At 40.0% G+C, this 14431-nt stretch overlaps 1 protein-coding gene across 4 annotated transcripts in view; it reads left to right on the top strand.

The window, feature by feature from the left end:
• Nucleotides 1-14431, top strand: part of LOC146352312 (uncharacterized) — a 109426-nt gene that overhangs the window by 78802 nt on the left and 16193 nt on the right. For 3 of the 4 annotated variants that reach the window (XM_084833791.1, XM_084833789.1, XM_084833790.1), the window contains 3 exons: nt 4159-4306; nt 4492-4635; nt 9292-10735. In XM_084833791.1, the coding sequence (XP_084689917.1) occupies nt 4159-4306; nt 4492-4635; nt 9292-9761 (762 nt within the window). In that variant the 3' untranslated portion in view covers nt 9762-10735. Of the gene's footprint in view, nt 1-4158; nt 4307-4491; nt 4636-9291; nt 10736-14431 lie in introns of those variants that run through there. The other variant, XM_084833792.1, reaches the window with a different exon arrangement.

Genomic DNA, 14431 nt, shown 5'->3' on the forward strand with positions numbered 1-14431 from the left:
GTGGCATTGTAGCTGATGCGACATTTAACACTGTGTGAGAGAGAATTTGTTCACATTGGGGAGGCTCATGAAGTTAAAGTTTTGAGTTTGGCATACCTAGATTAAGAAATTTTACTCCGCTAAATAATTAAGATTTTAGTAATCTTTATTTTTAAAGGGGAGGGCCATAACTCATTGTTGGAGCACATGCAATAAAAGAAAGAAGGTCCCAAGTTCAGTCCTTGTCATCTCTAGGTGAAACGATCTTGGATAGAACTGAGAAGAATATTTGCCCTGAGACCTCAGTAAGTCATTGCCTGTCTTGAGATAAACAGTGCTAGTGGTAGATAAACCCATGCTCTGATTCAGTATAAGACGATTCCTTGCATCCTTGAAAGAAGACATGTTTTGATTAATAGAGATGCCATGTTGCTTTGAGTGTAGGGAGAAAACAGGATAGAGATGTTTAAATTAATAAAATCATGCTGAAGCAGCATCAACCTCATAATTTTTAGCATCTCAGACCTTATTTGGACACTTGTAGTCCATTGCCTTGTTATGCAGTTAATATTTTTATTACTGCAACTTTTTAATAGCTTTTAATAATTTATGTTTATTATTAATTTAACTGAGGCTGAGAGACAGCAAGAAATGTGGTGAGTCCATAGTTGAGGTATGACTTTGAATGACGGACCATATATTAAAATCCAGCTCTCTAACCACTGGACTTCCTTAAAATTATAATAACTGCAATTTACTGCATTATCCAAAAACTGAAAGGAATTAATTTAGGTGACAGTGAATTGGATCCAAAGAACTACAAGCAGGAGAAAAACAGCTGCTAGCACTGTTCTGCGAAAACTTATGCAAGAGTTTATGCAGTGCTATAAAGGATTCTATACCAGCTCTCATACTTCAGCTTGTGCAAGAGGTTGTACTAGCAGAAGGACACCTTTGTGTATAATTTCAGTTTTTTGCACAACGCTGTAGTTTAAGGTGCAGATCAGTCTTTTAAGCAGAAGATGCCTTGTGGAACAATATCTTTTGGATCCAACTTATTTTTTTGTGTTTTCTAGTTGAACAGCCGATCTGCTGCTCATTGCGCGTTTTCAGTAGGCTCATCTTGGAACAATTTGATCTTGTGCCTGGGAAAGTACATTAGGTCACTAAGATAATCTGGCAGCTAGCTCAATACATCTTTCTACAGATGGCCAAAAGTCCTGAAGTCAAAATTGTCTAAGGCCCATTTCATAATATTTATTTTTCCATGGGCTATTGGATTCCCTCAGGGGGCAAGGAAGTGAGCATTTAATGAGTTTCTTCAAATAATGTGCCTTCATTTTTCCTTGTTTATCTGCTGCTACTTGGAAGTCAGTAATAGTGTAAAAGTAGCAAATTGTGTAAAAATTAAAGCATTCATATTTTCCCAGTATATTCATATTATTTTAGTGCTTGCTCTTAATCCAGGGTCAAGGACTTTGTTAATCTTGTGCCGTGTGCAGCTTGAAGAACATAATCAGAACAAATATTACTGAAGATTAATGTATGAAAAATGTCATGCAATAAGTTGTACTCTAAAAAGTATAAATTTATTTTTGTTGTAGCTCTTGGCTCTCTTTCCGTTCAGCTGTACAAACTGGAGCATGGAACAGGGGAGCTGTTGCAAAGATTATTTCTTAGAATAGAAATGATTCTTGCCACACAAGCCTATTTTGCAAACCTGTAATGCAGTCTATGAAGGATGACATTTAAAATGCTTCATATAAATGTTGTGTTTAATGCTTATTTTAGTGACAAGGCCTTCCTTCTAGATTTAATGATTTTTGTAGATTTTCTTGGCAACATTGTTATGTCTGAGGATCAGAAATATTTGGCAATAGCAAAATTTACCTGCTAGCTCTTTGGGGGTTTAATTAGTGGTAGTGTCTGCCAGGTTATGAGATATTCATCCTGAGATAGATACTTCTGTGAAGTGGTTTTGGGGAATGAGAGAAGGCGGGCTGTATCTCCAGTGCAAAGCATGTTCGGCAGTTCAGAGAGATTTCTTCCTTAGACTTAAAAGTAGATTTTGGTCAGTGGGGAAAGGGCAGTGGTAGTCGGTACTCTTGTGATCCTCCTCATTCTTAGTAGGGAACACAAAATAACCTGGGTGTGTTTTATTTTATTTTTAATTTATTTTTATTGCATTTATATCCCACCTTTTTCCTCTTGCATGGAACCCAAGGTGGCTTACATTATCCACCTCCTCTCCATTATATCCTCACAACAACCCTGTGAGGTAGGTTGGGCTGAGAGTCTGTGACTGGCCCAAAGTCACCCAGTGAGCTTCCATGGCCCAGTAGAGCCTAGAACCCGGATCTCCTGGCTCCCAGTCCAACACTCTCACCACTACAGCACAGTGGCTTTCCACACTGTATTTTGACAGCTCTTCCCTTCATTTTCTCAATAGCTAAGAAATTACCCCTTTCTTGGGTGGAAAAATAAATCCCACCTGCATAATTCATGGTGTATCCTCTTTCAGATGTGGACATTTTGTGTTATAGAAGATATTACAGTTGTGTGTGTCTGGCAAATATTTGTAGGAATGTGGTCTTTGATCTTTCTGTCAATCAAAATTGAACTTAGACTGCTGATGCCCTGTTGTACCACTTCCCTAATATTTCTAAAACTAAAAAACCCCAGCTTGTTGTGCACCTCAGGAACCTGGTCAGCTACCTCTGTTTCACAAAACACTCTCTCAACAGGTTAGTTGTGAATGAAGTTATTAATTTGACTTTAATTAATTCCCAGCATTCCCAGTTTGCCTAAAATGATATGCTACTTTGAGGATTATCTAAGTTATATAGGCTCTTTCTAAAGGGAGAATTGAAAACCTTGGATGGCTCAGCTCAGATACCCTGCCAAACTGGTTTGTACTAACTCCAGTTTAGAAACAAAACCATGCAACATGGTTTATACTGTTATCTTGCCTCTCGCTCCTGAACCATTCAGATGCTATCCTGAATCACTCTGCCTTGCCAAACTGCGGGCAAAGCAACACCATGTGTGCTGACCTGGTACTTTTGGACAACCATCCTAAGGGCTTTCCTGCTGAGAAATTTTTGAACTACTTTTGGCTGGGTTGATAACCCAGTGCATAGCTGCCTTATCTGACCTTTTTTTCTGCATTATTCCCATCTTTGTCCCTTACTACTGCATTCGGAAAACATGCATAAGGGCTCATTATCTTGCCAGCAAGGTGCCCACCCCACCGTGCCATTTTCCTATCTCATCCCATTGTTCATGATGTCCAGAAACAGGAGTTCATATTGAGATCTGTCAAGTGTGGGTTGCAGAAGCTTTTCATGACCCCACAAGTTCCATGATGCTTACACATAGCAGAACACAACCTCCCAGCATATTGTAGCAATATGTACTATCTCCTGTATTCTCCCCCACTTCAGTATTCACCTTTCACTATCCATTATCTCAGTGATTTCTGTCCATTGCTCCATGCCTTTCCTAGACGTTCAGCAGGCAATGGTGCATTGGCAACATCGCCAGGAAAGCCCAAACTTTCCCACGACTGCAGATGCTTAACCTACCTCCAGAGGAGATTTGCAGCAATTGCTTTTGCCAGTAGAGGCACAACTGCTGTATTCTGTGTAAGCTGTAACTTGTCAAAACATTCAACGTAGACAGGGAATTCCTGTCCCATCCCCCATCTTACAATTTCTTCAACTTTCAACCAGCATCTGCAAATGAAGACATTAAGAAACTGTTCAAGGTATTAGGTAGACAGACAGAGAAGAAGGCTGTCAGGAGGAGGGTGTGGTTTAGGAACCACCAGCTACAGCTGCTTGACCGCTGTCATTTTCCATCTATTTGAGACTCCCATTTCTATAGCACAGCAGCCTTGGAAGGCACAGCAAAGGCTGAAACCATGGCTCCTTGTTTCCACTGTCACGTCAACCACAGTTCACACGAACTGGTTTGCAAAACAGCTTCAAACTGTGGTCTCACATTCTGGTTTGCTGGCCAATTGCAGACTATGGTTGTCAGTTTGGTTGTCAACCCCTCCACCCCCCAGTTAAGGCTTGCAAACCATGGTTTGTTGTGACATGTGAAGTGAGTCAATATGAATAGTTGGTCATTGCTGATGCCAGTCAGGATTACATTTAGTTGTTTCTCCCCCTCTAGATACTTGCTTTGCAAGCTGAACTTAACTTCCACAGAAATTTCTATAATCTCCAAGTTAAGTACACTGAAGCTGTCTTCGATGGGATAAAGCAAGCATACCACACATTTCAAGATAATGTTGCCATGGTTCTCTGTTCACCACTACAAGGTAAGTATGTATGTTGGGATAGCAGCATAAACAAAATTCAGTTTCTAAATATTGGTAGGTACGAAATACAAATGTTTAAAACACGAAACACCTGAAAACAATTCAAATTCAAGAATGTTTCTTTTGTTGCTCCTTTGATACAAGTCACAAGGGTATAGTTTATCATCTTTCACTTATTCTTGCAGATGTTTTTTCTTCTTATACCAAACTTAAAACAGAAGCTTCAGAGGCTGCTTTGAGAGACTTTCTCACTGCTTTTAGAAACAATGCTGAACAGCTGCAATATGCAGTTGAAACTTTGACCCCACCAATGAATCAGCAGTGTGAAGGTAAGAATGTTACTAGTAAAATACGGGATGCAGAAGAATATAAATGGTAATTTTGTCTTGATGTCTTGTATCTTCTTAAAAAGATATGGAAAGAGAACAATTCTTAGCCACCCTACATAGCTGGGTTGTCCTTAACTCTTAATAGCATTTGGTTAAACATAGAATAGTTGATATTACACTAATACATTTACCTACTTCATGCCAAGAGCATAATTCAGATTTTGGTTTTCCCTTTAGCTTTCAGTTTATCGAGTTGAGCGAAACGCAGTACATGAACCAAAATTTCTCTGTATTAATTGTTGTTGTTTCCAAGAACACAAGAAGCCGCTTTATACCAAGTAAGACCAATGGCCCATTTAGCTCTGTTCTTGTCTATACCCCAACCTGATACCCTCCAGATGTTTTGGACTTTATTCCCATCAGTCCCAGCCAGCATAGCCAATGGTCAGGAATGCTGGGAGCTGTAGTCCAAAATGTCTGGCACCAGGTTGGTGAAGGCTGGTCTACACTGACTGGCAGTGCTTCTCCAAGGTTTCAGACAGTAGTCCTTCCCAGCCCTCCCTGGAGATGCCAGGGATTGAACCTGGGACCATTGGCATGGAAAGCATGAGCGACAGTCCCGACCTCTTTTTCCTGATTAATATTCATATTAGGAGCAATAAAAAAAGTATTTTAGTATGCTAAGTATATTAGACATTATTATGTCAAACTCCTTTGGTAGGTGCAGATGGACTGATTGAAGGTGCAGTAGTACTGTATTGTTGTGAAACAATGGGCAAACTTAAGCACTGTAGCAGCAAAGTATCTATTTTTAGAATTAGAGAATAAGTTACTCCCCAAATCCCAGCAGTTGTGGTTTCATGTCATTAGAAGGCACTGACAAAATGCATACTTGACTGGGCAGTTGATTGGCTATTTTTTTTTTAAATACTTTATTGATTTTATATAATAACAATAAAAACAAGCAAGACCTGCTCAACAAGAATGATGCTCGTACAATAACACAAAAACTATAATCGGCTACAAAATAAAAACATTAAACAAGAACAGTATCAAAAATCATTATATTGTTGTTTATCATAACCTAACCAATATTGTATAAAAGCACAGGAAAAATGTTTACATTTTGGTCATGTGAAGTGATAATTTGATGCAATTATTCGTTTGTGAAGTTTCATTATATATAGTGCATCCAGATTTAGGCATGTGCAATGGGGGTGGCGGAAGCATCCTTCCCTGCCCCCTTCTCCCACAGCAGTACCTCTAGCCGCCCCCTGCACCCAGTACTACACACAGGGTCAGAGGACCCTGCTGAATGGGGTAGGCTGTGGTGTGGGAAGAAGTGGGGGATCCCTGGAAGTTAGGTGGGCACATCCAGTCCTATGACTTAAGCTTAAAGCAGTGTTTTAGAGCTACATGCCCAGGGCCTTGTATAGGCTTTGGACATATTCACAATAGTCCCAGAGACATTTTCTTAAATTTTTGACATTTTGATCTAGTAACTTCATTATATTTGTGACCTTCTTCAACTTAAGAATGTATATTTTTAAAATTTATAATGGCAGCAGAACCTGTGACCAAGCTGATGTTGGATATGAAAACCCATATTTTAGACTTGAATGATTTAAGGCAATGCATAACTATCCAACTATCCTCCATCATGTGCTTAGATATAGGACATGTATTCTCAGTTCTCTTTCGTGACACTCCTCTTGGCCAGAACAAAACTGACAAATTAAGTTATTCAGATATTACCTCTTTGGTTTGGTTTTTTGAATTCCTCAACAGATATATATATATATATATATATATATATATATATATATTTGAAGAAACTATGGTTAAAGGCTGTAGAATATATGTAGAATATGTTTAGTGGTTATCTGAAAAAAATACTGGTTATTTATGTATTTATTTACTAACATCAGCAAGTGTATATAAAATGAGCATTTTTCTGGTTTAATATTTTACGTGCTTTTATATATCAGCAGTGGAACCTATTAAATTATTTTAATAATTCCAGCAAGAAATAATTGTATTCTCTTTAATCTTTTCATCAGCTTTATCATTTATGTGATAACGATTTTTGGGGTGGGGGAGAGAGGGAATCTAATTACAAAACCAATATATTGCATTATTCTCTCTTACAGAAGGAAACTGCATTTGATACTGAACACTTTAGAATAAGCTCAAAGTACAAAGACCAGCATAAAGTGACTGTTGCCTTATAAAGGCAGCATGAGCCTCTGTCATAGCAGTATATTAAAACAAATATTGGCTGGAATCCAAAGAGCCACACCCTTGATTTCTTCTTCTGAATGCAGTCTCCATCTGGCATAAGAGGCATTCCCTAAAGGACCCCAAAACATCTGGGAACAGGTTTTCAGAGAGTGTGGGGGACTGCATCAAGGAGAGAGCTTGAAAAGACCTTGTCTTTTTGTGAAAGGCCCAGACCGGGCCTCTTGGATCCCAACCATTGCCTTTAAAGTCTACATTGGGATATCATAACATAGTTTGATGTGCACATCAAAAACACACGTTTTTGTTTTATTTAATCAAAAATTGTTCCAGGTAGGCCCACTGTTAGGCTGGGTAGGTGTGTGTGTGTGTGTGTGTGTGTATAATTTTGTACAAAGTATTCACAACTGCGTGGAAAGCACATGACAAGGTTGTGATTGTCCAGTGTCCTCCACTTGGGCATCATCTGACCATATATTTGCCCCATGCTTACTGAATCAAAATGGCAGCATCATGTTAAAACTATCTAGAATACTTTGAGATCAATTTTGTTCTCCTTGAAAGTACTTACTCTTGAATAAATGTAGAGTGACTTCTCCTTTAACCCATGGCAATTGCTCCAAGTGTGCTTCCTCCTCCTCCTCCTCCTCCTCTTCTTCTTCTTCTTCTTCTTCTAGTTTAGGTTTGTTTTTACTGAATTGAATGAGAGCACCATAAATTCTTGTTTAGTTTTTTGGATCAATGGGAAATTTCCTTTATTTGAAAATATTAATATCAAGTGGGACCTGCAACAGAAGACTGCATTGTGGAATGCTCCTGTTCAGGGTTACAGCCAACTAGCCATGCCTTCTTCCAGGATACGTCATTCTATCCCCATACACTAGGGGTAGGCAACACATGGCCCGGGGGCCACATGCAGGCCCCCCCCCCGGCCTTGAGTGTGGCCCTTGCCACCCCTGCTGCCTCCCCTACACTGCAGTGCAGTGGCCAAAAATTGGCAGTTTGCCACCAAAATTCAGCAGCAAACCACTATGGAGACTCAAAAGTTCCAGATTTAGTTTGCATTAAACCTGAATATGGCCATTTGGGGTCTCCACAGATACTATTTTTTTGACTACGGTGTGGTGGCAGGAGTGTGACCACTGAGGAAAGCTGGGGGCTGGATATTGGTCTCCAGAGTTTCCAAGGTTACCCATACCTGCCATACAAACACAATAGTCAGTCAGCATTCTGTGTCCAGAGAGCATGCCCAGCCCTCATTGGACTGTGTTTTGAGTCCCCACTTTCTATTAGGTTTGGTTTATTTGCAACAATTGTTTCTAAACAAATCCTCAAAATAGCATTTTGTTACATAAACTAGAGGTGTTCTATACTCCGCATTCAAGTGTGTAGATTCACAGATGATCAAATCCAGCATGGAAGAGCAAGTTGTATACCCTCCTGCTGATTGGTTGGTTCCTTAATTTTATATTTACAATTATACTAGCAAACTATTCTATACTGAAAATTTACCATTTCAGTTTAGAACTACAGATACAAATTTTGTTGTGGCCCAGTATGCTCAAAACTGACAGATCAGGTCATGGTCTGGTAATTGTAAGACAATAGCAGGGAATGCTTTTTTTATGTACAGGGCCACAAGTCCTTTGGGAAAATTTTTCAGGGCCCCATTGGGTGGAGCCAGAGTCGTTGGGTGGGGTTGAAGCCAAATGTGGATGTGGCAATTTTCTTTCTATCCTTATCTCTCTTTCCCCTTCTTCTCCCTGCCAGAAGTCCTCATCCCTGCATAAAAATTAGGCTTAGAAAAAAGCTCCCATTCATGTGAGGCCTAATTGCCTCAAGTGGGGGGATTGGGAGCTGTAGCTGTGCATGGGAAGGGTTAATCCTTCCCTCACTAGGTAGCCCCCCAGTTCCCTCTGCATGGCTTAGGAAAAAAGGTCCCATTTGTGCAAATAGGAGGCTTTTTTGGAAAGCCTAATTGCCGTGCAGTGGGCAAGGCCAAGAAAGGTTAGGCCACGGGCCGGATCCAAAGGTGCTGCAGGTTCTCTACCCCTGCTGTAAGGGATATCCAATACCCTGCCAGTGGCAGATAAATATTGGCAAGTGCTAGACGCACCTTAAATCATTCTAATATGACATCTCCAACCAGTTGTGGAGTACATTTCTGCCTTTATTTGATAATGGAAGGTAACTATGATGTATTCTTTTTCAGATAGCTGAAAGAGTATTCCCTAGCACTGTAATGTCAGTCTCAGTTTTTCTAGGTTCATGAGAAATGGCTCATTTGGCAGAACTAGATTATCACTACAACCCATTTAAAACTACACTGGTGCATTCAAACACCCTGAAAGCAACTGTTGATTTATGCCATGAATGGTGCAGTTTAGCTCCCTGCTTTCTTTTAATTTACTCTTTAAGGTGATGAGGCCCTGTCAAGATTCGGGAAAGAGTTTTTTCTCTCTTTGGAACGCTCACTTAAAGCCTGTGGGGAGCAACGGGATAAAGCAGCCAGTGAAATGGAAACCTTACAAATGGAATTGGATCAGGCTTTAGAAACTCTTCGAAATTTAAGGGAACAGAAGATCAAGAAAGCAGAAGCCAGCCAGCATTTTCCAAAGCCTGAAGAAGGCAGGTTGGAAGGAAGAGAAGCAAGTGTCTTGAATGTACTTTCCCCAAAAAGGTCTGATCCTAATTCCTCATCTACATATCTTCCACACAGACATAGCTTCTTGCTAAAGCATACTTCTGTTGAAAAGAAAGAGTCCACCAATCCTTCGTCCAAGCAGAAACTGGAAAGGTCCGATGGTTTAACTATTCAGCAGAAGGGGAAGCTCCTTCATAGGAGCAAGAGTATGAAGGCCACTGAAAGGCCACCTTGGCAGGATTAGACATAGCTCTTTCAGGCTTGACAGACTTAGCTTTGTTACAGTTCTTAATTAATGCAGTGGAACAGTTCAGTGGAAGTTTTGAGCCTGTGGTACATCGGTGAGAGATAAAGATTTTTCCTTTTGGGAGCCACTTTTGCTAATCTTTTCAAGAACTTACAGCAGTGCTTTTGAAAGGTAACAGAATAAAAAGCCACTGGAGTTCTCTATATTGATCAGTGGGGATAGATGCATCTACCAATTTCTTGGGTGTTTCTTCCCTTTTAGTGCTGACCCAAGATCACAGGAGGCAGCCATGCAAGTGTACCTGAAACATATACTTTGATAGGAACTTTGAACCTGTTCCATTACTTTTTTATTTATTATTACATTTATTAATCGCCCATCTGGCTGGTCACCCAGCCACTCTGGGCGATGTACAACATACAATAAAACAGTTTAAAACAATAAAATTCTACAATAAAAACATTTTCTAAAATACCCTAACCCACCCCAAATGCCTGCCTGAACAACCACGTTTTACTATTCTATAGAAAGTGTGTTCTCTTCCTAGACACATGCTTTTTCTTGAAAAGAGTTCCTGCAGCAGGTTTGTCATTTGTAGGATTTCCCAAGCCATGTATGATTCTCTTTAAATGCTCTCCGCTATCCAAGGAATATGATAATTCCCCTTCGTTTGCTACCTCTGCTGAAAGCAATACTCTAGGTTATAATGCTTATGAGATGAATAAAGCTACCCAGAATGACAGAGGGAGGACCAAGAGCAGCATTCAAACGGTTTACCAATTGTAAGTGCTTTTGAATATCATTTTTTAAATTTTGAAAAAAAAAAGTTTTGAGAATGATACAGTAAAGTATCAGTATGTAGTATTTTCTTATTGTTTTTAAATTACTATACTTTTTCAAAATCAATTCTATGGAAATGCTGAAGAATAAATATTTGTGTGCTCTAGTTAATAAATGACAAATAGAATACAACCCTCATTGTAAGGTTTATTTTGTTCTCCCACCTGGTTCACAGTGAAAGGATTTTTGTTTGTTTGTTTCCTTTCTTTTCCAAGGGTCTCTCTTATTGGGCTGGGTTGCATGACACAACAACCCACCATGGGTTAAATAACCCACCATGAGCTGTCATGTTGTGGAAACTGGCCTGATATAACCCACAGTGAAGTTGCAGAATATGCATGGTGCCTGTGGCTGCCATTTAACCCTAGAACAAACCATGGGTTATGCGAGGGTTGTTCACCCTCACATAACCCATGCTTGCTGGGTTTGCACAGTACGACAACCCCCGAGTGGGAGTTGGATATGCAAAGTGGTGTCTGTGAGCTCCACAGGTTGATATGGGTTAAATAACCCACGACGAGCCATGCAAACAGGTCATCGGGTCCCTATGCATGGTTCTTCTAAGGCAAATGGCCTTGATGGCAACAGAAGCCACTTCAAGGAAGACCAAGAGGGAACATTTTATCATTTATGGTGGACTTGTAAAAAAGCTAAAACATTTTGGAAACGAATACAGTCTTTAGCTCAAATAATATTAAAGACTATTATAGAGCTAAAGCCAGAAACTTTTTTATTGGGACTAACAGATAAACATGTAAAAGAGAAGGGGGGGAACCCTCTTTCTCTACATGACAACAACTGCAAGGTTATTGTATGCACAAAAGTGGAAGAATGAAACAATACCAACTGTGAGCGAGTGGATCATGAAAATGATGGAACTGGCAGAGATGGCAAAGCTTACTATTATAATTAAAGAAGGGTCAACAACTAAATTTATGTTAAATTGGAAACCTTTTATAGAATTTGTACAAGAAATAGAGAAAAATGATATCTTTGTGTGTGGATTTTGAACTTTGAGATGGTTGATTCTCTTTTTTCTGTTGTTAAAAGTAGGAGAAAGGAGATAATGTCTGTGAACTCAATGTATGATATACATCTAAAACAAGAACAAGAGAATAATAATAAGCATTTGTTGTGTAAGGGGAGCTAGATACCTTACAGTCTTAAGAGATATTTTAGTGTATGTGTATTGTTGTTGTGTTTCTGTTGTGTTTTGTTTTTCTTAAAAAATTTGTTTAAAAAAAATTAATAAACACACTTACATACCACCATCACTACCCCCCACGAAGAAGCCACTTCAAAGGAGTACATTTCCAGTTATGGTTAACTGAATGAATGACCCCCAAATCCTTTAGTCTTCAAATATGATAGGCATTCTTCTAATGTTCCTTTAAACTATTTCTGTGCTGCTTTTCTATTAAAAATAGTCAAAGTGGTTTACAACATGCAAACGACATTACAACTCAGAACCAACAAAATGATCTTAAAATCCCAGAAAACAGGGAAAAAAACATTTAATTGAAAATTTAAAAAATAATCTTAAAACAGAGCAGAGGTCCATAAAAGTAGCAATAAAACCAGCCACTATAAAATCCTCAGAGAATAAAAAATAGTTTAACCTATTGTCAAAATGATTTCATAAATACAGCACCACTACTTAAAACCATTCCCTCTGGTTTCCACCCACCTAACCTCTGTTAGGAGGGCATCTGGTAATGTTACATTTCAGACAGGTTCATGTGGTGGAAGGTGGTCTGGGTACCCTAGTTCCAAGCTGTTTAGGGCTTTAAACCATTGTGTAGCACTTACTACGTTTTAGGTGCTTTATAAATGATTGACAATAATGGCTGGGTTCACACAACATGCTAACCCACACTCAGTGTTTTGAGTGCGGGTTGTTGTTGAACCATAGGTTGTTCCTTGAACCATGGGTTGTTTCTTGAACCATGGGTTAGCGTGTTGGCTGAACCCAGGACATTTTTTGCAGGGTGGCTTGTTAACCATTCAGTGTGGCTTATTTTTCTCAAGTCACCTTGAGAACCCATGGTTTGTTGTTGGATTGTTCAGGGTGGTTAACAAGCCACACTGCATGGTTAACAAGCCACCATGTGGAAAATGTCCTGGGTTCAGACAACACACTAACCCATGGTTCAACAAACAACCCATGGTTCAACAACAACCCACACTCAACCACTGAGTGTGGGTTAGCGTGTTGTGTGAACCCAGGCAATAAGTCTTTAAAATTCTCAAGTGAGAACTTTTGGCTTGAAAATGAGAGAGGTGAAACATGCCCTCTCCTGAACTGAGAAAGGTTTCCCGGGTGAAAATCTTTGAAAAATTCAGGGGTGATGGGCTCTATCATCTTACATAGGTAAAATGGAAGGTGGGGGATTTTTTGGAGAAGAAGGCTAAAGTCCATGTATGTATGTATGTACAATATTTATATACTGCTCTACATCAAAGATTTCAGAGTGATGAACAACAAGATAAAAGAATAAAACACCATATTAAAACAATTAAAACATTTTAAAAGAAACAGATTCTGAACTTAATAAACTGTGGCTGGTCACTCAAGGAAGGCCTCTCGAAATAACAGTGTCTTCAGGAGGCGCTGAAAGCAACACAACGTTGATGCCTGCCTGACCTCCAAAGGCAGGGAGTTCCACAGGAAGGGGGCCACCACACTGAAGGCTTTTTTTCCTGGTGGACTTCAGCTGGGACATGGGTCCATGTGGAATCACCAGGGACATGCCCTCTGATGACCTCAGTGACCAGGCAGGTTGGTAAAGAAGAAGGCGCTCTCTCAGGTATCCTGGTCCCAAGTTGTTTAGGGCTTTGTACACTAGTACTAATACCTTAAACCTGGCCCGGTAGCAAATAGGCAGCCAGTGCAGTTCTCTCAGGAGTTACATGCTGAAAAGGGGCAGCTCCTGACAACAGCCATGCTGCTGCATTCTGCAGTAGCTCCAGCTTTTGGACCAGCCTCAAGGGCAGCCCCACATAGAGCGCATTGCACTCATCTAGTCTTGAGGTTACTAATGCCTGAACCACTGTGGCCAAGCTATCCCTCTCCAGGAGAGGCTGTAGATGGCGAACCAGCAGTAGCTGGTAAAAGGTATCATGGAACCTCAAATTCTGCTCCTGGATAAACACTGTTATGGCTTCTCAATTAACAGAAAGGCCGTCTGGGTTACTCTGGAACACTTCATGTCATGCCCAAAGCATCATATAATTCAGGACCAAGACCACAATTCCAATCCCCATCTACTTTATTTCCTTTCCTTTCCTTTCCTTTAATTATTTATAAACTGCCTTTCAGGGCACAACTGCCTCCCAAGATGGTGTACAAAATTTCATGAGAACATAATAGAAAAACACAATGGGCAGCATCCAGTTTGGCACTAGCGCTAACATAAATTACCTTGCGCTAGCATAAGTGACGTTTAGTGCAATGCCAATATTGTTTGCTGCTGCAGTGGGTTTCCTGGTGACATTGCCCTCCCAAATGTCAAGATAACATCTCCCAGCGGTTTTATGTAGAAACAGAAATCCCATAGCACAGCTTTCTGGACCCATCCCTCCAAAAAGGATTGGAGCCACTGTAATACTGTGCTTCCAAGTCCCATCCCAGAAAGACGATCCAGAAGGATACCATGAACAATGATATTGAAAGGGAATACTGCAGGAGAACCAACCAGTCCACCAGGGTCAAAACCCAGGTTTTGATCCTGAATCCAGGCCAAAAATCAGATTGGAAATGGATTTAAATAATCAGGGCCCTCCAAGATTGTTTGGAGCTGGCAAGAACTACTTTGGACTAGATACAG

Source organism: Heloderma suspectum, chromosome 2 (genome assembly GCF_057233095.1).
Source record: "Heloderma suspectum isolate Gila_16-S chromosome 2, 16-S_ref, whole genome shotgun sequence".
NCBI classification, from domain to species: Eukaryota; Metazoa; Chordata; class Lepidosauria; order Squamata; family Helodermatidae; genus Heloderma; species Heloderma suspectum.